General features: G+C 39.1%; 1 protein-coding gene across 7 annotated transcripts; it reads right to left on the reverse strand.

The window, feature by feature from the left end:
- Positions 1 to 131: 131 nt before the first annotated feature.
- On the reverse strand, positions 132 to 26555 carry EDARADD (EDAR associated via death domain). Of its 7 annotated transcripts, XM_074580055.1 has the most exons (8): positions 26208 to 26555; positions 25551 to 25665; positions 23968 to 24031; positions 13646 to 13704; positions 11920 to 11959; positions 8897 to 8985; positions 5998 to 6043; positions 391 to 3480 (listed from the first exon to the last, which is right to left on the reverse strand). In XM_074580055.1, exons 3-8 carry the CDS (start codon positions 23993 to 23995, stop codon positions 3104 to 3106), a joined length of 639 nt encoding a protein of 212 aa, XP_074436156.1. In that variant the 5' UTR covers positions 23996 to 24031; positions 25551 to 25665; positions 26208 to 26555; the 3' UTR covers positions 391 to 3103. The 7 variants fall into 7 exon arrangements, 6 of the variants coding, with proteins under 6 accessions (XP_074436156.1, XP_074436155.1, XP_074436152.1 ...); XR_012586142.1 differs by lacking the exons at positions 23968 to 24031; positions 25551 to 25665; positions 26208 to 26555 and adding exons at positions 132 to 369; positions 18100 to 19244 and having other exon boundaries at positions 2737 to 3480; positions 8897 to 9012; positions 13646 to 13707; XM_074580054.1 differs by lacking the exons at positions 23968 to 24031; positions 25551 to 25665; positions 26208 to 26555 and adding an exon at positions 18100 to 19244.
- Between the last annotated feature and the right edge of the window lie 19 nt (positions 26556 to 26574).

Here is a 26574-nt window from a genome sequence, read left to right on the forward strand (position 1 = left end):
TAGGAGAAAGATGTAATGGAACAAAAGTGATAGTCTAGTAGAGCCTTTACGGTGTCCATGTGATCCTCTAACCTTCATTATGAGACTGGTTTTTAATTCAGGAAGAGTTCACTCAGTGTAGGTCTCATACCTCTCTATAGTTCGTAACTCCACTGCAAGTTTCTAGATAAACATCTTTGTTCATCATCTTATCAAAATTAACTCATTTTTCATAAGGAAAGGATAAAAAAATTGCATCTTCCTTTCTTGAACAGCAGTATCTGTTGCAAACATAGATGCTTTAAGACGATGTTTTTTACACAGCACAACTAGTTGATAGTTCAGTGGTTCCAAGCTGACTGGTGGGAAGGAAAATAGCTGTTTTCCTAGCTGTAATAAAAACAAATACAATAAAGTCAAACATCGACAATCTATATTTCTTCTAAAAATAGTATGCATTATAACACAAGATATAAGAATAAACTGAAGAATCAGACCCAATATCTTGTAAACAGATATGAAACGAAAAAAAGTGTGTACATCTCAATTCATGCCATACAAAGAGGAAAAAAATATTTCAAGTATACTAATCCAGTGTGTGTTGAAGTTTAAGGCTAACATTTTCAACCTTCAGTGCTGAATTTATGCAGAATCCACATATGAACTCTCAGAAGCAGGTTTATTTCCATCAGACATGAATCCTTGCAGCTGACGTTGACTTTTCAAGAGCCTCAAGGGATCAGAACTCCTTTCCACAAGACAACAGTGTTTCTTCAAAATTTTACAAGTTTTAGCCAGAAAACAGGAAAAGGGGTAGATTTCAATGGAACATCTTGATTCAGAAATGTTGCTGCATCATTTCATGTTCCCATTCTGAGTCTTAGGTGAGAGGTCCAGCTCCTTGCTGGACTGGACCTACCGGAGCAGAGCATACTATAATACCACACACATAGAACTGTGGTATGTTATGGGGGAGAAAAGCTGTTTGGCATATGTGCCAGCACTCATCACTCTGAAGAACAACTTGATACATGATCCTAAATCATGCATATAGCAGGCCTAAAGTACGGGGAGTACGTTGAACAAGTTGTATTACAAGCTACTTGCCCATACTCAGTGGATGCCTCTGTAGGAATTGAAAATAGCAGGCAGCCCAGCCACAGGCAGTAGTCCTCAAAAGTAATTCTAGCGCTCCTAACTAAAGACAGAAGATTATTTGCAAAAGTTATAGTTGACAGACATCTTTTGGGAAACCCCTGTTCCTAGAAGAGGGACATGAAACGTTTGAACTGCAGCCCCAACAAAATAGAGCAGTACAATTTCCTCTTTAAAATATGGCTAGAAAACTTACTGTTCTAAAGAGTAGCAATGTTTTTGAGGAATAGTTTAAAAAAAAAGTTATTAAAAATTCCACTCTTCCACAAGTTTTTAAAAAATTCAAACCTCAGATTTAGGTCAGTCTTTTACCTTGAAACTAGATTTTCAGCTTCTTGAAGTCACTAAAATAAAGCTAATTTATGTCACCCCAGAACTAATGCCTGACATTGAAAATGTTAGTCTTTACTTCTAGATCCTCTGTAACAATATCACTCAGTATCTATAGTACAGTATTACTAGAGGTCCCTTCTCATTCTCTTACAATTAAGAAACTCAGTATACAGCATCAGAATTCCCTCAGCTTTGCTACTAATTCTTAGTCATTTCTACTCAAGAAAAGTAAACAGTGCATCAACCTGTACCCCATTCTAGTTTTGCCCCACATCTTGACATACTGTTCACCAGTGCTTTGGTATATACACCTATGTACATATTAGTATTGTCTGAGATGCTTTTAGTAAGGGTAACAACTAGAAGTATGTTTAAGTCACAACATTTTTGTGTGTGGCATTATAGCTATGAGTACTTTATACATTGTATTGTGTAACTGATTTTTCAGGAGTTTTTTTAAAACATTAGAACACAGAAGAATGGTAGGAAAAAGACCAATTTCTAAAATATTTAAAGTGTAAACAGAGTAATTCAGAGTATCAAAATTCTTTGAAAAACATCAGTCTAAACCACCACAAGTGCTTTAATAACCATCCACCTGGACTGTAGATGAATTCCCCTGTTAATTTCCCATTAGAGTGGCTTTCATCAATATATAAATTTGTGCTAGTTTCACGTGTGCAACTAGTTTGGTGTGGGACAGAAAGCAGGTCAACCCACAGGACTGTAAAGAAAACCACGGGCTGTGAAAAGGGAAGTACACTAAGGATATACTGTGGGTGAGGCATTAGCCTAGCCATCACCTCACACTGCAAAGGGAGAGGCATTAAACAGGTAAGTACACTCATAGCGTACATTTTCTTCAAAACTTTGGAAACTAATTTTAAATATAAAGCATTTTAATTGGTTTTTTTTGGTCCCTAGTGGTTATGGGCTGAAAAGTGTCTCTGAATTGCATGATTTCTTCTATAGCAAATATATGCCCTATGATGTAGAAGTATGCAAATAATTGTTTTGTTTAACATCTATTTTTGCTTATACAAGAGATTTAAAGCTTAATAGTGTCTGAATGTGATGTTGAAACATTGAATCAATTGTAACATGCAAATCCAAACTGCTGCTTGGAACACTGAGGTGTTCCTGTGCCAAAACCAGTGTCATAAAGCTTAAAAAAAAAAAAAAAAAAAAGAAAAAAAAAAACTCCTCATCTTCTACTACATAGAACATATAAAATTGTGGAAGGGCTGCCAGAAAGGCCACGAGACTTGCCTTCTAATTGTGGCTTTCCCAATAGCAACAGCACACAGCTGGCATGGTTCACAACTGTTGCAGTAAAACCAGCAGTCTGGCTCTTTCACTCCTCTTCTGCTTAGGAAGCCTACGAACAGCAGCAAAGAACTGAAGGCATTTGTAGACTCAAGAACCCAACCTGCATTATTCCGTCCACTTTTGGCAGGTTATCTTTGCAACCCTAGGGGCACAGAACATATATGTGTGTATACAGTACATAAAGCTTACACGGTATACAAACCATCAGTACAGGCTCTCTCTCTCTCTCTTGCAAGGGAAACTTCCCATGTACTAGTGGCAGCTAGTCCCAGTGTTTAACATGTACAGACTAACAACTTTCTTTGACCTAGAAGTCATTCTGATAAGTTCTGTTCCCTCTCTTGGGCCATTCCTCCTCCATCCATTTCAGCAGCACTTTCACAACATCAATTCTCTTATAAAATTTACAGAGATCAATCAGCTGCTCCACAGTCCTGTCACTATTCCGTAGCAAGAACTCCAAGGTGGGACTTTGGGGCTTCTGTTCAAGGAAACACAATTCATCGTAAGTCATCCCCCACTTGCTTGCTAAATTTCTCCAGTTTTTCACTGTTGGGTGGCAGGGATCCAGCTTTAGCCTCACTGTGTACAACAAGTCCTCATCATTGAGCATGTCACTGATGGTCGGTGCACGGAATACGCACAAGGAGCAGGTGCCATTTTCCTTGCAGGTTTTCTTGAGATCTGCAGTGAAAACCATGACATGGGGAGAAGTTAGGATCTATTGCTGTGGTATCACCAGGAACAAAAAGTTAAAAGCACAAAGGGTTGAAGAGTATTATGTTCCTGTGAATAATTTCTGAAATAGTCAGAATAGTGACATGTTAATGCCTTTCCTTGTAAAGTACTTATGAAATGATCTAAGACTTCTCTCTTCACTACAATCAGTGGCTATAATCAAAAGGACAGTATTTCGAAAGCACCATATTTATACTTTTATAGAAAAGGCATGCAATTCTATCCAGTGTGTGAGCTGGGATATTCCCCTTTTTTGTTTTTGGGAACTATGTCGCTTCCTCGAATCTGCCATAATCCCTGCTTACATCACTAACAGGATTATGTGCACATTCTGTACATCTTGTATACATATATTGTAGGATGAAGGAAAAGGCTTTGCACTTCTGAACTGCTGCTTTTGTAACAACATGAAATATTTGCACCAAGAGAATCTCTGCTGACAGCTGCAAACACAACTAACATCTAGTACTTTAACACAATGAAAAACTGGAAATGTTCCTTTGCTTTGTAAGGGCTCTTGCAATAAAGACTGTCCCTGTTCTACCAAGCAAGCCTATTTTAAATGCGCATTATGGAAAGGAATAAAGTGCATACTCATCTATGTGTGAGAAAAATAAAAATACCAAGTTGCTGTAAGTAGGTGGTGATAGGTTCTAAAATTTGCATCAAATACTGAAAAGTGCTGTTTAGAGGTCTCCCACACACAACAGTCAATGTCTCCTCAGCATTGTCAACAATGTGATGCTATCAGACTATATTATATATTAATAACCCATAAAAGCACATACAAATCAGTTTTAGTCATACTTCCAGTTAAAGACTAATACTAAGACCTTTAACATTGCAGTGGTGTAGGGCACTGTTTGAGCATTTTGGCTGTGGATATGACCTTAACTCTCCCTGCTCCTTTTTGAAGGCAGGGAGAGTTCGGTATGTCAAAGAGTAGTAGATAACAGATGCAGCCTAAAAGCACTTTCTAAAGCTTTTGTCCTCCAGCCTCATTGTATAGCTTGAAATAGGGCAGTAACTGGTCCCACTTGGGATAAAACTCTTTGAAAAAGGGGCACTACGATAAGAAAACTGATACTGATCAAAAGAGTGATTAAAAACAACAACAGGAAACAGTGACACAATTTACAAGCGCCAGATCAGTGTTGGTCTAGGAGACCTGAACTGTTTCTCTGGCAAAGGGCAAATCTGATACTCAGCACCACCTACTCATAGAGGTTTGGTTGGTTGGTTGGTTGGGTTTTCCTTTGGAGTAATCGTTGTCAGATTGTGTGAAAATTCCAGAAAGACCGTCGCATTGTGATTTTTTTTTTTTAATTCTGAATATTAGTGCTATAAAAGCGTCTCAGCTGAATGTAGCTTCTGCACGCACTTTGGTGGTGTTTTGTTTTTTTTTTTAAGGGAAGAACAGACTACTGTTATTTCTGTAACGTTGCTCATCAGCTTGCTTTTTTAGCAGGCCAAAGACAACTTCTGAAGTTTTCAACAAGTTAGGACGTGCAGCAAGAACACTGCTGCAGACACATAACTTCATACAAATGCTTAGATTCCCTGTTAAGGGGAAACATGTTCTGGTGACATCTTTGCTCACGGGTATTCCACAGGCCTTGCAGCTGTTTTCTACAGAAATACATACGTAAACTATTATGTTCTTCTTGCGAACCCTAAACTCTTGCTGAAGTGAGACAAAATTTGCTTGCTTCACTCATACCAAGATTTAGTTATACAAACAAGGCAAAATGAATGTAATCCAATCAAAGTTCTGGCTGAGCTCAAAGGGCAGGAGAGCACCCTATCTGAATTTCATCTTATTTTGCTTTGCAAGGATGCCAGAGTAAGTTTTATCCTCCAGTAGAAGCAAGGAAGAAGAAGTAAAGACAACACAGGGCACAGTTATAGGTAAACAAAACTAAACCAACCTGCTTCTTGTGCTATACCATGTGCAGACTACCAAAAGCATTATAAAGAAACCTGCTTTTCTAAGATGCCCTGTGTTAGATACAGATGAGCAAATCATGACCTACCCACCTAATTGCATGATCCTAATGCTACATGATAGGACAAGCTTATTTATTAACAGGAAATTCTCAGTTGTTCACTGTTAGATTAACAGGGCTGTGTATCGTCCAAACACACCCCAGCCGAGCTCATACAATTATGGGATAAACCCCACAGCCCACCTCCAGCTTCTGCTCCCTGCAGGTAGCTGTTTACAGATTTCTTCCAAAGGTGGATTTACTAGATGCATTTGGAAAGCCCAACTTACACATTTTGTATGGTCTGCATTATTGATCACCACCCCCTTTAGAACAAAGAGGAAGCTGTAAATGACACTGGTAATAAAATGAGCTCCACAAGCATTGATTACCCAGGCAGTTCTTGGTTATGACAGATAGCAGTTTCACAGAAAAATCTAGGAATAAAATATGTAGAACAGTAAAGCTGACATACTACCTGAAAGTGATTCATCAGTATGGCTTTGCGTGTCTTTGTCTTCTGGCTACAATGCAGAAAACAAATATAAATCAGAACAATGTATTTAAACATGAGAATAACTATTTGACTAACTTACAAGTGCCAGGAGATTACTCAGAAAGGTCCCGAGCTGCTTGTAAAGTCAGACAGGGAATATATCTGGTTTTGAGGAATTACAGACAATCTGCAGTCTTTTCAGGCAGTATTTTCATGCTTTAACTCATAAAACTGCCCTGTTTGTTGGACCCACAATGTCGTCTTTATTGATGATATGCTATGGCGTTACACCTTTTGAATAATTTGTTCTTAATCCCTCAACAGTTGTTGAACAATTCATATGGTTTGATTAAAAAGATTTTTTAAATACTTTTTAATGAAAAAAAAATGAGAATTTTGCCAGTAACATAGAGCAGTAAGGGATTGTTTTGTTGATCTAGGAAAAGTGGAGGAGCTTTTTTTACAAATTTCTTTACATACATAGGAAGCTTTTCTAGACAACAGTTGGATTTGAACATTTCTGCTGGTTCACATCTAACCCTCCTCCTATTTGAAGTAAACATTCCCTCAGTGGCTTTTTGCCCGATAATTAAACATACTGAAATTTCTTAGCAGCTTGAGACTGCAACACACATTGTAACATTTCAATTTACCATTTGGAGAGCAACATCTGAAAACTGGAAGGATAGCACCTTGATCCTAAGACTGCGGTAAACTGCAGCTGCCCTTACTTTAAGTACGCGGGTGTGGAGCCAGGTGAAATAGCTTTCTTCTGTTGAGGATTTAAAGATGAAAGCAGATGGGGATTTTCCCCTTAGATAGCTGCAGTAAAAGTATTGTTGATTTTTTCATATTGCGTAATTCTTCCAAAACTATCACAGCAGGCTTTTTAACATTTTGCAGGCTGTGCATGGAAACACAAATCAACTGGGTAACAATACCATGTAATAAGACACTCTATTCCTAACTGCTACACCTTCTTCACTAAGAAATCCACTAAAAATAGAATATAGGCAGTTTCAGTTGATGTGGTAAACATGCATACATTCACAGTCCAATTATAAAGAAGGTAAACTATCTCCAAAATATTAAAAGACTTTGTTAGGAAAGGAAAAATTTGCATGTTGTTCTCAGCATTTCTTTATTCCCTGAAAACTGCAAGATCACACACGCAACGTCAATTCACCCCACAAAATGTCTGATCTCTGCTCAAGACAGATCTAACACCGCATATACCACTTACAACAAATAATCCTTGCCGTTATCTTCTAGAAGGTTAATTTTTGCAATGGCACCACATAAGCTTTCTCTGGACAGAGCTTTTTCAAACATGAACTTGGCCTTCATAGCAACATTTAAACACCCAAAGTTTAAGAAAAATTAAATATGGAAATCCTGATTATAGTCGTTGTCTGCATTCCCACAAATTCCTTAAAAATGTAGAACATTATTACTGAGCCCAGAGCAGCAAATCCCCAGAAGGGTAGCTCATTGGGACAATGAGGAGCTGCCCATCACAGCTCAGTCTCCCCAGAGATCTGCTTCAAAAGAAACAAACAAGCAAATAAAAATGAAAGAGAAAAAAATATTAAAAAAAAAAGGAAAAGTGGATACTGTTCACTTAGTTTGCAACAGCTGAGTTGCTGTCCTGAGCTTCAGTAACATTTCCCAGACTTTATGAATTCATGAAAGTTCACATTGTATTGTGAAAGTTAACACCTAAATGACTTTACGAGATGTCATTATGTCTCCTGATAAAAAATAACAAGAGTGGCTAGTACTGCGAAAAGTACGAAGAAAAACAGGCATACTTACCTGTGGCATACATCTGTTTTCAAAATTGGTAATTTTACTGATTAGTTATTATCCACTTTTATCAAGTCAGATGCACTCAGGTTTACTCAAGATCATTTTCTTGTAATGTAATTGCAATAAGACAATGTAGTGTTACTGCCCATGAAATGAAGGGCAGAGTAATTTTTGCCCACAACTGAAATCCAAACAACCTGTACAGGTCTAATCAAAGCCATAAACTATGCAAAATCTGAAGATAAGCAGAAAGTTTTCCAGCTCTGTAGAACCATTAACACCCTAATACACTGAAATATCTTTATAGTGATTCTAAGCTGGCAATACATGCCCTCTTCTTGATGATGGGAATGCGACGGTTACCTCCATCATCTGTGAAATGCATACCAAACCCATGTTTGTTTCTGATGAATTTCAGCTGGGACTCTGGCATAAGGAATTCCTTTTAATTCTTCATCTCGCTGGAAAATGCTCATTCATTTCTCTTCTCCAAGTTTTCTGCTCAACCCAAAGAGAATCAATTTGAAATTCAGCAAATAACATTCACTTTCAAAGATGGTAAGCCTGGAGAATGGGAGCCACTCAACATTGCCCACCCTATGGCAACGTAACATTTCATGAACAGTGGAGAGTGTGTCCACTACGGAAGAGCAGTATCCCAAATTCAAAGCACAACAGTCAAATGCCTCCCTAAGGGCAAAACATGAGGACTCCAAAACCTAGGATTCCTCTTCACTTATTCTCTGCTTTGGCTCTATTTTCAGCAGGAAAGAGGGAGAGCATGCATGACAAAGCCTTAATGCTTTGTCAGCTCTTCTGCAGAGCATCTATACACTAATCAAATCCTATTTAAACTACAAAGTACACATTAATGATTAAATAACCATTCTTTTGCTTTTCTCCACAAAAGCTCACTTCATTGAACTCTTTTCAAAATAGAGCTTATTTCTGGTCGGTTTTACTGAGTAATTCCATGCTCTCCAGCTATGGTCTGAAAATATCTTTATTTGTTACCATACTTATTTAATCAACAGCAAAAACTTAGTTCACATTCAGGTATCATTTTTCTTACCTGTTGAATTAGGCCAGAATCTGATGTAAGGGTCTTGATGTTCACAGATGCAATTTCCAATGTAACTTGATCTGTTAGGTATTCCTCATCTAAGACAAAGACTGTGAAACACTGGTCTTCCACCCAAATACAAATTTAAATAGTAAAACTATCAAACAAAATTTACAAGTGTCTAGCATACAAAATTTAACTCCATATCATGACCAGTTACTGGGAAATGTTGGATTAAAAGCCCAAAAATATTAAATTAGCAGAGACCACAACCATCATGCAGAGCACGACTGTGCAAAGAAAAATAATCCTTGCAGAAATCAGATATTAGTATAGCAGTTGTTTTTTAAACCACCACGCTATTTTTGAAGCAAGTTATGTTCTTTGAGAAAGCTGACCAGAGAATATTAACTGAACCAATACATCAAAGTAGGCTGATGACGACTGTTGCAAGTCAGTATTTTTTGCTTTGCTTTTCTCATCATACTTACAATGTTAATTGTTAAAATATGTACTACACTAATATTTACTTTTTATTCTGCTGCTTTATGAATTAGGCTCATCCTACTTATCTCTACTACACAGGAGTTTTCCGAAGCACTGAAATAATCTGTTTTCAAAATGTGTTTATCACCTGCCCTAGGAGTCCACTGAAAAGCACAACATTCTCCAGCATAGCACGAACTCTATTTACCTTTCAAGCTTTACTTCAGCCCTTAACGTGGGGTACAAGGTGTGCACCTTGTGCAAACAGACAAATTTTACTCTGCATGATTAATAAGGTCCTCATCATCAAACCATCTGCATCATTCCCCTGGGTCAGGTACTGACCAACCAATAACACGAACTTAGAAGAGGTTACATTCCACACCTTTTTACACACAAGAACTCTCCGTCGTGATGACTACATTTGTAGTGCTGGTACCTTTCCATTGGCTGTTTGTTTAGTGGTAAGATGTCTTTAAAGAACAGCTGTTATCTTTATGAATCATCAAATAACAAAAAGAAGACATATTTCTTTATCTCACTCAAGAAATTGATCTGAATCAAATAATTCCTCCTTACTTTGCAAGAAAGAAAAAAACTAACAAAATCATTATTTTCTTCTTTTTCTGGTTTTATAAGACTGCTGAAACTTAAAGCCAAAGAGTATTTCACCCCCAGCAGGGTAAATGTTGAATAAGGATCATCTTTATTCTTTATGATTGTAGGTCCAGAGACAACAACAACAAAAAAATAATCCAAAAAAGTCTGGCTGAAAATGCAGAGTATGGTCATCAGAATTCCACTTCATTTGTGTGGAAACATTATGTGTGACATTTGTTCTATATCTGAGTGGGGATAGAATTATAATCAAAACATGATGAAAACATTAAGACTAATCCTGTAAGTTCCCTCAGCTCATCTTTAATTCATAATCAGTAGAGGGTGCTAAGAACTTTAAGAAGTTATGGCCCACAAACGGTCCCTTAGTTAATTGACCTATAAAAGCAACAAAACAGCCCCCACGCCACCCCCAGCCAATGTACTGTCTATTCAAACATATCTGAAGCAAACATAATTTTGTGTTACACAGAATCAGACCTGCACATCTGTAACCCTTTTTAGCTCACATATTCATATTTCTAAGTCTGTATTTTTACAGAAATAGTTATGAAAAGTCGTTCTCAAAAGAAAAATTTAAATCAAAAAACGAACAGAATATTAAGAGGTATTTGTACCACTTTCAACTCCAAAGGGGAAATGCCAAGCTATATTAGTACTTATATCTTTTTACACTTAGTAAGAGGAAGCAGAAACTAAAATTAAACCAAGTTCATTTCCTTTCTACAGAAAGTGCTGAAATTTCCCCTTCCTCTCAGCTTTCTTTTTTAAATTAAATGCATTTAAAACATGCAATCTCACATGTCATCTCAGATGTCAAACAACTTTGACAAATTTGAAATGCAGGAATTTATCTAATTAATTTTATGGAGGACCCAATGTCACGAGTGAAATAAAAAACAGGACATGGAAAAGAATGTTACAGAGAAATTGCTTTAGTGTTAACAAACAGTTGGAAGAACAAACCACCTGGCTGCAAATAAACAGAAAGTAATTTATGATTTCGAATTAGTTTTCTTCCCACATTCTCTTTCCCCACTGAACAGCACTTCTGAGAAGATGCTTGTTTCCTCTGGCTGGCTCCCTCAAGGTCTCTAACCTTTCTTTGACCCCATTGGTATATTGTCCACGCTCCTCAGCAAAAGTTTCCACTGTGACTACCTTCTGCATAGTTTTCTATGACTCTCCCCACTGCAGACCTGATGTGCAACACAGGATGGAGATCACACTACTTGCAGAGTGCTTCTCAACTGAGACCCTGCCAGTGCATTCCCTGGACAAAAGCCAACTACGAAGCCTGGGATGACAAAAAAATAAACCCACCCCACACGTCAAGGACACCATAAAGGGGATATTCATGCTGTGTAATCCATGTATTTGACTTCAGTGCAATACAGAACCTGCACTTCCTCACTCCATTTTCAGTGAGGAGAGGCAGAAACTTGTGCAGAGTGGACCTATATTAAGTTCCCAAGTGGATGGTATTAATACCTGCTGAAGGTAAAAGATGGCAGAAAGAGTTAATTGGTTATAGGGCTGAGAACGCAATCAGGTATTTCTGATAACCTGAAGGCACTGGTAATCTCTTCAAAGCCACCTTCTAACATTATCACATCTCTAACATCTGTTCTCTGAACACTGTTTTTTGATGGCACCACTGTATTTTCCCTCCAGATTGAGAACAAAGATCTTCTAATAACAGTTTTAGACTGACTTTTAGATCGAATCTAAACTTTGGAAGGAAATTTCAAAAGTTATATATATACACCAAACTGGCCTTAAAAATACAGAAGACAACACTATATTTAAAACATAAACATCTAGGAAAAAGTAAGATTATTTCAATCTGTTAGATAAACCCAATGGTTTTATCGCACGTAACAACACAGATCTATGACACCTGAATAGAAAGAATTCACAATACTTACCTTTAGGTACTCCTGTGTCTTGGACAGGATACTTTTCAGTCTGTCACAAAAATGCAAGAGATACAGATGTTTGTTATTTTGAGTGTAATTGTGCTGGAGAAAGAGTATATAGTTGCATCTCTTAAATTGCTACTGGTTGATCCGTCTACAGTCAGACACAGTAACACTCTTCTTATGTGGGAACTGAGATGCTACTAACACTACTGATTAGCTCATGCAAAAGTAATAGATTGCTGCTTTCCTGCAGTATTTTTAAATGAAATATTTTTAGTGAAAAAGCAGAGATTGGGAAAGAAATTTTGCATTTAAGATAATCTAGAAAAGGCAATGCATACCAGGAGGAACAGAGATGACTTCAGAAGCTCTTTTAGCAGATACAAGTTTTTACTAAAATGTTACTGTACTGAAAGAAAAAAATCTTTTTCCCTTCTGCTTTAAAATTAAAAAGCTGATTAAGATGCAATAGAAAACTATTATTACTGAGTTTAAGGGAATAGCTGCTGATTTCCAGGCATGTTATAACTTATGTTATACCCGAAATCTACCTCCTTCCCTATGACCCCTACCCTTATGTAAAAGTAGGTGTGGCTTTTATAGAAGCTTGTAACCAAGCAAACAGATTAAAGACATCTTAATTTAAGGGAGGGAGGGTGATAAACAAGCTTTAATTTGTCTCAAACATAGCACCTTTCCCCCACCTTTTAAAAACTCCCCTTGGCAAAACACAGCATCTAATTTAGTCAGTCCACAAAAACAATCACAAATTCTATATCTTTTATTAAAACCTGCTGACACAAAGGTATGTACACAGACCACAATAATGGATCCCAATGACAGATCAGCATTTGAAGTACTTCTGATATTTTCAGAGTTTCTTGCTGACTCCCTGTTGCAAAGGTACAAAAAGGGAAGAAAACAGCAAGGCAAAGCAATAGCTTGCTCACTTGCCATCCATAAAGTAAAGTAATGCATTTCAATCTGTTTACATAACTACAATAGAAAACAGCCTTCTCTGGGCTACATGGCACTGTAACTTTTCCCCAGAGAAAACAATCCATAGAAACATTAAGAACTCTTAAAAGACTTCACAGAATTTCATATTACTTTTACTTGGTATACTCCTTGTTTCAGCATAAAACTGGCACGTTTAATATCCTAAGACACAAAAACTTGTCATAAACGGTGTTACTCTGTTTGCCAGCAAGCACTAGAGAGCACAGTTTGGTCCCTCCCTAGGTTCACACATGCCTGCTGTAAGGCACTGCTGCTTGGTCTTACCTTTTCATGACTTACTCACCAGACAAAATAGGTACAGGAAGGAATAACAACTTAGTACAATTGAAATTTTAAGCCTTAAATGGGTTTTCTTATCCCTCCAACCCATATAGACAGAAGTATGTCTGCACCAGTCCTTCTTGGTTGGTTGTTGCTTTCGGTTTTTTTAAATGAAAAAAATGGTACTGTCATAGCCTCTAGAGGCTATCCTATAGACAGTTCAGCCAGTAACACCCAATTCCGCTTAAGTACCTATTGGTATTTTTATTCACACTTTAATTGCAAAGGGTTAGTAAATTAAAATATTTTTATATAGTCATGTGGCTAAACAAACCCATGGATATATACGCACAGTTTAAATTAACATTCTTGAATGTTTTGCCTCACTTCTGCACTACATAACTGTTGAGAACTACAATGATTTTAACTGTGTTAGTCTAGAAACACATACCATTGTTAAGGAAAGAGTGCTTGGATCTGTATCCTCCACCGGCTCTTTTGCTGCATGATCTACTGGAAATAAGAAAGCTTTATCACGGCATAATCCTCAAAATATTTCTGTCTGGCAATTTCTATTTTGCTTCTTTGTCTGACCAAGATAAAGCACAACTATACAGCCATTACGTGCATTATGTAAAATTACACTTCCATAAGAAAACATGACAAACTAGAAAACGTCAGAGCTGCTAGCACATAGATGAGAAACTACAGGCAACAAGGAAACCCAACTCTAAGATAACACTAACAAAAGATAGACTTAAGTTAAAATTGTAAATTGTTTTTAGTAAAAAAACACAAAAAACCAGAACAAGTAGAAAACAATTCTGCAATAAAGAGGAAAATCCAGCAAATCTGATAAAAGTTTTGTTCTCCAAGAGATAGCACTCTGTTTTTTCCTCAAAGCAATAATTCAAACAGTAAACATACCCACTACAACAAAAATTAATACTATAATAAACAGCAGATTATAGTACAAAACCTAATAAAAAACACATTTGAGGTGAACATTAATTATTTGTATATAATAGAATCATAAACTTCAATTATATTAACATCAAAAGGGTAAAAAAATAAATCTTCAAAGTACTTGCAGGTGAATCATTAAATGTCAACCCCTCTGCATCAATGGCTAAATTCACAAATAATAGTGGGGTACTGAACAAAAGTGCATGGAGAATCTGAAACAAGTCTCATACAAGAGTCAGGATTCACAAAACCACTCCTGTAATTTAACATCATCCTGCCATTTCCTCAAGGAATCCCTGCTGTTGATAAGGATCACATTCTCAAAAACTGAAAAGCATTTTAAATTACATAGTAGGGTTTTCACTCCATTCTCATCACTCTCATTCTTAAAGTCCTTATACTTACTACAAGTGCACATTAAATGTTCTCAACCACAATCAGTAAGAGGTGGCTGGAATCAATATCTGGCGATTACCTTCTCTCAAATATAAAAATCGGTGCATTTAGAACACAGTCCCAGAAATTAATTACAAAATGCACAGTGTAAACAGAGCCCCAAAACAGCACAGAAGTTAGACACTATTCTAACCAACTCAAATTTAGCATAATTGTTTATTTTGGGACCTACTCCTACAGATCTACTCAATACAACAAGCTGAAGCATAAGACAACACAAAACAGTACAATCAACAGGCCTGAAAATAAAAAAGGTTGCAGCAGTGGGACATAAGCAACCTCAGGCCTCCAGAGAGAGCAGTTCTCCCTCCTGCTTCTGCGAGGCAGCCCCATCAGCAGCAGTTCCTGAGTGCCTGGTGCGGTGCCCAGCCCCTCTCTGCAATGGTGGGACAGCCTTTCTCAGCACTAGTGCCCACAGGAAGACCACACGCATTCTCTAGGTAGGTGGCACACAATCAGAGGGGTAAAATCTACAAGGCTTGAGTATAGCCTTCGAACACAGACACACTGAATATTTTAAAAAGGCAGAAGTCTATGAAATTTCAGATAAGCATGTTCACATTGCATCAGAAAGTTTAGGAAGACAAACGTAGAAGAGGAAAAAAAGCCAAAACAACATATTCTTGTCACACATGTCCTTTCTGGTAAATATGAAATCTCTGCTCCAGAAACATGGTATTAACAGAATGCTCTGGATAAAGCCTGCCCTGATGGCAAGGGACAGTATAAACCACCATTAGCTTCATAAGGTTGAAAGTCAGACTGGGATATGAGAAAATACAGTAAGCTGGCATAAGACATTGCATGACAGTAGGCCAAAAAATGGAGGACATAAGTGGGAACTGTGGTGGAGAGCTGCAAAGGAACTGGAAAGGGAGCTGGGGCAAAGAGAGAAGCCCACCTGTAAAGGAAAGCTGAAAAAGAAGGAGGTACTGGGAGAAAAAATAAAAGCTCCAGGGAAGAAGACCAGCACAGGCATCCCTAGTCTCACTGTTTCTCCACTATCAGCAAAGACCCAACAAACCCAGTGGCAAAGCATACAACTTATCGTCAGTTTATTCTGGAGCCTTTACAGCTCCTCCTTATGGATTCTTATATGCATTAAAAAAAAAAAAATTATTTTCCCTTTGTAATATGAGGTAGCCTTGAGGTAGGTGAAAGCAGACCCCACAAAAGCTCCATGCCCTGGTGGCTACTGTAGCTACGGTAAGGGTTTCATCCTCTGTTACACCTCCAAGATGTCATATTCTGTTACATCTCCAAGATACAGCCAAGGTATATTGCGACACTGGTAATGCACTTTTCCACGCTCCAGAGGGAAGCACTGGAAAAAATGGGAGAAGCTCCAAGAATACTGGCATTTGAAATAAGGACTAAACAGACACCAGGGTGACTCTACAAGAGGTGATGGGGTACAGGGTGGTACCTTTAACTGACTCCTGCTTTCTAGATCTCACACAAACAGCCACTGTGAATCTGTGACTCCGCATCTTTTTTTAGAACTGTGTTTCTGTCCCTATATCTCAATTTCTTACCTTTTGTTTTTCTAGTTCCTTACGAAGAACAGCAATTTCCATGTTTTTTAGGTTGTAGAGCACTACCAAGTCCCAACATTTTCTCTAAGTGGCATGTATGTCTATGAATATTTGGAGCCTAAGAATAAAGGCCCCACATACTGGCTGCAGATGATTCACTATGGTCTTATTGACCACTGATATTAGGCAGATAATTTGAAAACCACAGACTTAATATTTAATTGTGAATAAGGCAATTAAAACACCATGTCCCCTCTCTCTTTCCTATGTGTATCTCCCACAGCATTCTGCAGCTCATCTCATACAGCTGGATGCAGGTGCACAGAACAGCAGGGAGGAAAGTTCTCTGTTTATCTCAAATATAAAACATCCACTGTTTTGCATGTTGAAAGGCCGACAGGAAATACAGGTATCATCTGACTGACTATTTGGTGCAGACTAATTTCACAGTTAGTTTGACAGACAGCTTGATAACAACATTATCTGTGATCCCTCAAAAAAATTACTATCACCATACTCCCCACTGACAGCATACAGCCACTGGCTTACACTTACTTCCCCACACTTTTGCCAGGAACCACACGTGAGTTGACTCAGATGGACATAAATCAGCACGTGCAAATTGACTCAGACAGACATAAGACAGGTTCCATGGTTGCTCCCAAGGTTCCTTTCTGCCACCCAGCACCTGCACACTGACTGCTCAGCAGCTGCCACAGCTCTTCTGCCTGAGCCTGTCCACTATAACCAGTCTGCAACAGGCACAGCAGATCGTACCCATCACCACCATTTCTGTCTGTTCAATACTGCTAGTCTAATGGGGATGCAATGCTGTGCACTTAACAGTGTGAACAATTTGCCAATTATATATATACACACAGGTGTATATATGTGTCTACACACACATATTCAAACTTCTAATCCTGTATCTGCTCTTCATCCTTGCATTAGAAGGACGTCTGAAGGTAAGTTTTGGAGATCTAAGCATTTTGATCTTTAAGCAGGAGGGGGGTTCACAAAGCATCGTACTGTTCCCCTCTGTTAGAGGTTTTTCCCTGCAACATAGCCTTGACACCGCCAGTAATGGGTGAAGCACATAAGGTCTGCCGTAGTTATGTAGTTCAACCCTACACATATTAGAGCTCTTTCACACCAAGGCAGGGCAAACACATTAAGAGTACAACTTGAACAAAGTGATCACCCTAATATTAATGTTGTTCATAGAGACGAACCCTTTGATTAAACCCAAATCAACAATGGTGCTTTGACCAGAGACACGTGAATTTCAGATTTGAATAAGCGCAGGAAAACCAGCAAATTATATTAGAATATTTAGTTCTCTGAAAAATCAAAGTCCATCAGCACTTGTGCATTTTTATGTACTGTTAACTACTCAAAACTTTGTCACTGTCTGAGCAGATATGTAGGAAAAAAAATGTGATGCTGGCACACCTAAGATGAGGTAGTTAAAAGTTATTTGCACCATTAGCCATGCAAGTTAAAGAGTGTGGGCTTCCTAACCACCGTGAGTCTGGGAATTTAAGAAAATGGCTTTTTAATGTGCTGTTAGCAAGTACGTTAAACTTATACGCTAAACACTGCAGCAGGCTTGACAGGACAAGTTGCACTAAATCACATCAGCAGAGCACATGATAAATTATTACTACGCTTAATTAGCGTGCGCAGAGGGGGAAGGGAGCAACTAACAAACGCTTTTAATCTCGGCCGGGGCTAGACTCCTCACCTGGCTCCCGTGAGCCACGGCCGCGAGTCACCCCCGCCCGGGCAAAGGAACCGGGCGGCAGGACGCCGCGGGCCGCAGCCCGCGCAGCGCCTGTCCCGCACCGGCGCGGGGGGGGGACCAGGGGAGCCGCCACCGCCTACACCTCCCCTCCCACCGCCCCGCAGGGCACCCCGCCCGCCCGGCTCCCCGGGGCATCGTCCTCACCTGGGGGCAGCGGGTCCAGCGGAGCGGCCATGGGGCGGGCGGGCGGCGGCGGTGGGGTCCCAACGCGAGGAACGAGCGGCGCCCGCCGACGTGCCCGGAACCGCCGCCCCGCCGCGCCGCCCCCTTCCTGCCGCCGCCCCGCCTGGAGCCCCGCCGCAGGTAGGGCAGCGTGCGCGGCCTCGCCTCGCCCTCCGCGGGGAGGGACGGAAGGGCGGACGGAAGGGGGTCCCACCACCACCGCTCCCGGACGCGACTCCAGCCGGGGTAGGAAGCGTGTCCGCCGGGATCCCGCGTTTCCCAGCCGGGGATGACTCCTCCGGGCGGGAGGTGCTCCGCCAGATGAACACTCCGCGTTTCATTAACAACACAGACATAGGGCGCATATTATGGGTCATCTAGTAATGCTAGTTGGGAAGCTAAAGTAAGTTCCTTCAGCAATATAAAATCAAGCGCTTGCTCTCGTGCTCTTACAGATATTTACGCGCTTAAATAAGCGCCTTCAGGCAGAGAGGGGTGGTCTCGGATGGGATTTAAGGTGCACCCGCGGGTGGCTCACCGCGCAGGGACAGAGTTTAGGGACACAAGTATTGCAGAGCAACAATCGTAAACTTTTTCACAAATACTTAAAATTCATCCTCTTATGCCACAGGCACTTCCAATACCATGACGATGTCAAATCTTTGTATATAATTGCTTTGGGCCCCCACTGTCATCACTGGCAAATTCTCTCACTTAAGTTTTCAATATACTTAGAGTAATACAGATTTCTTAAATGAGGTCCGTGCATGAAATCAGTTTCTAAATAAGGGATATCATGTATTGCTATTTATTGTACAATACAAACAAAAAGAAACCAGCATAACTGAATTTGCCATTATAAAGACTATATTTGTATGTTAGACACCTTACGTGTTTGTTAACAAGGTTACCTTACAGCCAAATTCTACTCTGTTACACTGCAAGAGCTTCAATTCAGTCAACTGGCTTACATTGGAGTAACTAAAAGTAGCCTTTGGTCCCTAAAGCATTAAAAATTGAGTGCTTTCTCACAGATTATTTTCCATCTCATGCATGTTTCAAACAACAAAAAAAAACCCTAAAGCTACAAAGGTTAAATTGCTCATATTTACAGAATTTAGACTGAATACAGGGGGCTCATCCTGCTATTTGTTATTTTCATTAGTATTATATACAGTATTAATAATACCAATGTTTTTCAATGATTCTGTTATTGAATTTATGAATTCTTGTAAAAGAGCAAATCTTTGTGAGGAGAGCTCTTATAGCATACAATTAAATCATCCTACCAGTGAGAGTACTGACATGGTATATAGAAGATCCAGAGCATCACCCTTATTTCGCCTGAGATAAATGGAGGTGTTGCCATTGGCTTATACAAACACACACAAACACATGCATATGTCCATACATATCTTAATCTCCAAGGTAGAGCTAACAGTTCACTAACATTTCTGTAATTCATGATGTGTAAAAAACAAAGTCTTTTGTTAGGCATACTATTGGACTCCAGTTGTTCGTGGTATATGTTGACTCTGCTTCCACATTCATACTGAAACTCGATCACAAAGAATGGGGGCATTTCTTAGTTTAAAAGGGTAACACCAAGTCTAATTAGAAATAAAACTGCTGATTCTGTAAGTTTCCCTAGTTTTCCTTAGAGGCACAATGTTATTCGCGATGGATAATCAGGCTGAGAGTTAGGGGCCGGACAAAGTATATTCTTACCAACACAGATTCACACAAATGCTACAGTAGTAATCAAAGCCTCTCCTACAACTGTAAGGAATGCCAAAGCCACAGCAGAGCTAAGAATTTTCTGGATTTCGAACCTGCCAAATGTATGCCTTGATTAAACGAATGCCATATCCGCCCGGAGGACCTGCATGTGTGTATTGCCTCTGCGTGCTGTTTGAGGACTACTGGTTTTAACCCCAGAAGTAGATATAGTCAGTGACTACAAAAACTTTGGATAAATATATGTATAATTTATATAAAAATGTATCCGTTAACATCCTTCAAAATATCCCTAGGGTATTATTGTTACACAGGTGGCTGTAAACTACAGAAACATACTTTGTAAGCACTGGTGTTGGTGGCTAAGCCAGGTTTTACCACCAACGTGGCATTTACTCTTCTGATAACTTGCACCCTGAAATCTCCTTACATTAGGATTAAAAAATTATTTTAGTAAACAGTAACAATATAATTTTAGCAACACTTGTGCCAGCAGCCGAAACTGGTTAATGTTGTTAAAAATCATGTATTTTAAAATTACAAACTGTTTAAAATAATGGAATTTAATATAGAAGCCAATAGTCTAGATACCATTACTGCCTCAAAACTTAGGTTAGTCATCGTAATGTAACATTTTTTTCCCTAGTACTGAAGGAGGAGTCTGCAATTACATATAAATATCTCTAGAGCACTGTCAACAGTACATATTAATTAGGCTGTTGCATGCCTGTTCTTGTATCATTCTTTAATAAGTGCTATAGAAATCTTTGTCTGTTACTTAACTAACTGACCAGTCCAGAAAGCCAGCAATTATTTTGGCAAAACTAAATATAAATGTATCATAAAAACTAAATTCAGAATAAGATTACTTTAAGCAATGGCATTCTCTAAAACAGTGGATTAACTTTCTAATCAAATTTCTATATTTAAGTACAATCTATATCTTATCTTGCTGTAACCCTGCAAGCTGCTAAATTCAGTGTAACTAATGATAACGTGAGGAGTCCAGGGTTTTGTAAATTTCCACTCAAGTACAGAATTAGTATTTTCAAATAGTTTTTACAGGTCAACTCTACACATGGCTCTTCTCACTCCTTTCCTGGCCCCATCAAAAAAACCACCAGCCACGTATGATGAGGACAGACTTTTCCCAAGGGTCTACAAACTATCTGGTAATACATAGCCAGTTAGTTTATTGTTTGAAATAGCCATTAACCCACAGTCTCAAGGGTTTTCCCCACCTTCTGAGCATAAGGCTGCAGATGAAACCTTTTTCCTCCTGTGGACAGTATATTCCTGTCCAGTAATATATTATTGCTAGCTCCTCACAAAAAAAAACCCACAAAAAACCAAACCAACTTTTTTTCTAACTGATCCTCTATGGCTTTTCCCCATGGAAACAAAGAACTTCTGTTCTTTATCTGTTCTTTGTGTTCCAGATCACAAATGCTACTAACACAGGGGAACAGTAATCTTCCCCTCCCTGACAGGGGTTGCTAATAGTCACAGTAACTGTGGGCCTGCCAGTATCGCATGGCAACCTTGTTTGTTCTTCCTTGTTCATTTGCTTTATACATTTCAGACATGTCTATTTAAGGAAGTTCATATTGAGTAAAATACTTCTGTTTCAACATAAGTTCTTCACCGCTAACGTATGTCAGTAGAGTTAGGAAATACCTCCCTGCATTTTCTTTCCCCATTATCCTATAGATAGCTTTCAACCGTCGGCAGCTTCAGTGTGTTGCTAGACCAGTTCTTTAGAATTCTGAGACTATTCTGGGGTACAAATAATTAACCAGCAGCTAAAAGGTTAAAAACTACTTTCTTTGCCAATAATTATATTGGTCTGTCCTTTTACAGTTGTACAGAAATGTCACAATTTTGACATAAACAACGTTATATTGAGAAAGTATAAGAAATTACACACACCTAGACCATCTTACGTAAGCCTGTGGATAATTTGTTTGTTTTATAGGACTGTGTGATATGGGAATGTTCCCACCACTCTGGGTGCTGTGCTATGTCCAAGTCAAACATGCACCACAGAAACAGCAAAACCTTGCTTTCTCTAGATTGATATATTGAAAGTGAGACTAATACGATTGGTTTCAGGCTGCAGCTTATCCCTCTGCAGGGACATTAGCAGGGTCCCCCTGCATGGCTGCTTCTTTCCATAAAATGTATAATAATTTAGTTGAGATCTCTACCTCACGATCAGATTTGTTGATGGATAATCACCCACACACACAAAGTGCAAGTGCTTGGGTTTTTGTTGTTTGTTGTTTTTTGTTTTTTTTTTTTTTTAAACAAGCTTACTTGTGTTCATCTGCACCTGCTATATTCAGAAGTTTGACCGAGTTAGCAGACTCATTTCTTTGTTAGCATTACTTTGTCAAAAATTATAGGTACTACAGGAACGACAGTAAGACTCCAAAGATGACTTTACTTCTGTACTCTTGATTCAGACAATGCAGCCATACGCTACACAGTGCAGTTACATTCAACTATAATACACACACACGAAACACAGGAACAAGGATACAGGTGTATAGCTAAGATTTGTAGGTAATTTTTCACCACCTACACAAACTTTTTTAAAAAAATTATTCCCTCTTTGTACTTTGCTAGTCTTTATTTTTACTGCATTCTATCTTTCCTTCTCCTCTTTTTCCTCATATTCATTGTGAAGAAGTTTCTGTATGAAATTTTTATATGAAAAATTTTCCTTTTTTCACTATACTGAATTTGACCTATTGTTTTGTCATTTACAGGCCATAGTCCTGACACTTGTTTGTCTAGACATCCATGGGTACTTTTCAAAAGTTATTATTTGCAACAGTTGCCTCAGACTTGAGTGTACACTGTGGTTTTAAGGCAGCTATCAGAAGTGAGAACAGGATGTCAGTGAAGCATAACTTGCAAGGAAACCTAATAACTTTTATGGGGCCTAATGACAGCTGGATAAAACAGGGGTTTGGGTATACAAGTTCTTCAGTTGTAGCAGGCCTGATAGACCACAGAACTCATGTGCCCCACTAATTTTCTGCTTTTTGTACTTACATTGGGTGGTTTGCTAAAAGTTCTTACCCACAGCTTTGCCTTGCTCTATCATCAAATCTTCATAACTAGACTACTACCACAAGATGTTCCATTGCTCAACAGGCACTGCACCTCCCACCGCTGCTGGTTGCCAGACTTAAACAGAAGTTTGTGGCATATTGATTCCTCTGGTTTACTCCCCTAAGTTTAGAAAGGACTCATTCAAATGTTAATTTGGAAAAATAAATAAAGGCAAAGGTTTCAAGGGCAAAAAGTTTCCAGAAATCTACATTTCAGATTACTGAGATCTAGTTCATGTACTTGGCAAAGCAGCTGGGATTTACCAAGCTCTCCTAACATGAAATGTGAAGCCATCCTGTTTTGTGTGTTTGTTTACTTAAATTGGTCCATAATAATTTCTAAGATACATTTTTACATGGTTGATGACCACAGATCATTATTTCTGTGTACAGCGTGCATAATCTCAATTCTGGCAAGTAAAAGCTGATTAAAAAGCACTGATGGAGCTAATACAAGAAAAGTAGCAGGACTTTATTGGTTTCAGTTCCTACTGTGTCCTCTCTGCAGGCCAGAGGTAAGTTTGGTAATTGCAGATTTGTTATATCCACTAAAAGACCGTCTGCCACTCGCTGGTACACCCAGGTTTCTGCCCACTCTAGAGAACAATGTTGTGATAGGGAAGAGGTGACTCTAATGTGCATTATTTACCTCCTATTTACTAAGAACAATGTTTTTTGCTCCTGTGTTCAACGCTTTCTTTGCTCGCATATAGAAAGAAAATGTTAAGAGCTTGCAAATAAAACTGTCAACATTTTTAACAGCAATGCATATTATGAAATCACAGAAGATATTTGTTCTTATGCCAAGCATGTACATTGTACAAAGTAAGTGTACATTGAAAAATTAAACATATATGCTAGACTCTTTTCGTGAGTCCAGCAAGCTGTAAACTATGATTATCCCTCTCTCCAGTAAAGGCTTGTCCTCAGCCCCTGCTAAAATATTATACCATGGCAATTTTCTTTAAAAGAAACAGGCTTAGTAGGTACTCACAGATTTGTAACATGCTGTCAGGTTTCATTTGCAATTGTAAGACTGTTTCTTCTGCATCTGTTTCCTGAAATTGATTTCACAAAGGAATCCTATATTAGGATATCTGCATTTTTTAAAACATTTTTATACCACTACCAAAGTAGCATTCGTAGGTTGAAATCAACACTAAAACATAAAGTAAAAGACTGAAAATACCCTAGAGTTTAAAAAACTGTATTAAGCTAAATTCAGCTCTGGTACAGCAGATAATACTTATGTATACAAGGAATTAATTTTTTTTTTTTTTGCCTCTTAAAATTATTCATTATACATTTCTACAGCCAATTCCCTGTGCTTCTAACATGACAGTCAAAAACTAAATTTGTACTGACTTTAACTGCAAGCAAGATAAGACTCTGTCAGAGGCGAAGAAATAAAGTACTTCCAGTAACTAACATAAAATGTTCTGAACTGACAACTAAGTGAACGCTATGACTTAGAACATAAGATAGTTTACACCTAATTTACCTAGTCCTTTATGCAGTGCAAGTACGTGACAGTGCAAGTGCTTGATTCTTCCAAGGCTTTGGGGCTTTTTTAAATACTAAATTTACTCCAGAGTCAAAGCTATAATATGTAAACAAATACGATGAAATCACCTGAATCTGTTAAACAGAAACAGTTCCTTTGTCAGAAGTACAAACCACTGGCAATAAAGTATGGAGTACTGATAGTGAGAGCAAACCATGGCAATGTGAACATTAGCATTAGCTGTTCTGCCATGTCTTCTCAAAGATCTAGCAAATTTATTGGTCCACTGATGCTAAAAGTAGGAACAGATTCTCATTTAACCCTTCCCAAATGACAGGTCTACTGCCTGTACTCCAGAGGTCCCATCATCTGTCTGGGACCAAGCTATAAAACCACTGCCTACTCCATTTCATGCTCTCTGTAATTCATGGCTATCAATTCTTCATCTTTCCAAGGCATTTTCAAATGCAAAATCTGTGACATACTGGCATTTAAGGACAAATATAATGGAAAATAATTTGAATTAACTTGTACATAAATAAGAATGGCCAATTTAAAAACTTTTAAGCTCTCCGAAATAGCTGCCTCACCTTAAAGCTTGTCTCCATACTCCAGTAAAGCAGTATTCTCCTATAACTGAAAGGGTGTAAGAACCTGGGTCACAAATGGATTGAAAATAAAATCCTAATTCCATCAACCCTATGCACGAAATTGGTGCAACACTCATGTTTTCCCACAGGAATATGAATTTTTGCAATTCTGGAAGTGAATTACAGATATACACTTAACTTCTGGGAGAAAAAGCTTGTTTCTGAGCTGGTTTTGGGAGTTTGGTTTGGGTTTTTGGTTTTTTGTTTGTTTTGGTTTTGGTTTTTGGTTTTTTGTTTGTTTGTCTTGTTTTTTAAAGATTTTTGAAAGGAACTGAAAAGAAGCAGCAGTAACAGTCTTAAACCAGTTCCAATAGCTATTGGCAAAGCACAGCTAGACAAATTCAATTGACGTCTCAAGTGCCAACCAGTCTCCCTAAGTGATCAGTAAAAAACTAATACAATCTAACAGCAAGCAGCTCCTACCCTCTCTTCTTCCTATCAGGATATGTACCATTGCCTCTTCCCCTGGACCAGGTTGAGTGATGAAGCATACATACAGCGCGTCAGTTCAGCTGTCTGCTCTGGCAAAAAATTGTCCCTAGGAAAAAAAAAATAAAAATCGCTCTAGTAGCTGAATTGCTTTAACATGCAACTGTAGGACTGCTATCTCAGATACATGGAATAGGAGAAAGACAGAGGAGCGGGAGAAATAGGACTGCCTCTTTCCACAAAACTCAGCGTTTCATTATCTTAGCTGTAACCTGAAACCACATCTGAGAGCACCTTCTTCCTGTCTTGTAGGCTTCAATTTGCTACACTGCAGTCTGTTCCTTCATTGAAAATAAAATATGTAGGGGGGTTAAAACTAAAAAAAAACAAATTAAAAACAAGGCGCAACAGTAGATGGCGTCTACAGCTTTTCCATTAACTTCCAGGCTTGCTCTCAAAGGGAACAGGTAAGAGAATCAGCCACGGCAAAGCCGTATTTCCTATCTCCCTATACGTTTTGCTGTTAAGAAATAAAATAGGTGTGCCTGTTTTTACAGAAATCGCTTCTCATAAAAGAAGCTGTCCTGAGAGAAAACCTGAGAGTCTAACCCGAAAAAAAAAAGCCCCTTCTATACACTGAGCACAGTTCACCTCTAGGGCACTTCCCAGCGCTCCGCAGCAGCAGCAGGAACACGGGAAGCCTCTAGAAGGACTTTTGGTCTCTGTGCGACGCCCGTCCGAAGGCTGCACGCGGGCGCCGGTTAACACCGGACGTTTCCCCTTCCCGCCGGTGGCAGCGCCGGCAACCTCCTCCGGGCCCAACGGCGAGGCGGGGCGCGGGGACCCGCGCCGGGGCCTAACACGAACACGTATCGCAGGTCCAGCGCGGCCCCACCCCGTGTCGCCACACCGGACAAGCGCACTCCCCCACCCCGCCCCGGGGTACGGCGCCGTTGACCACTATCGCCCCGCTCCTGCCTCCCCTCATGCGTCGGCGGCGGGCGGGCGCGCGCACGCG

Source organism: Larus michahellis, chromosome 3, assembly GCF_964199755.1.
Source record: "Larus michahellis chromosome 3, bLarMic1.1, whole genome shotgun sequence".
NCBI lineage: Eukaryota > Metazoa > Chordata > Aves > Charadriiformes > Laridae > Larus > Larus michahellis.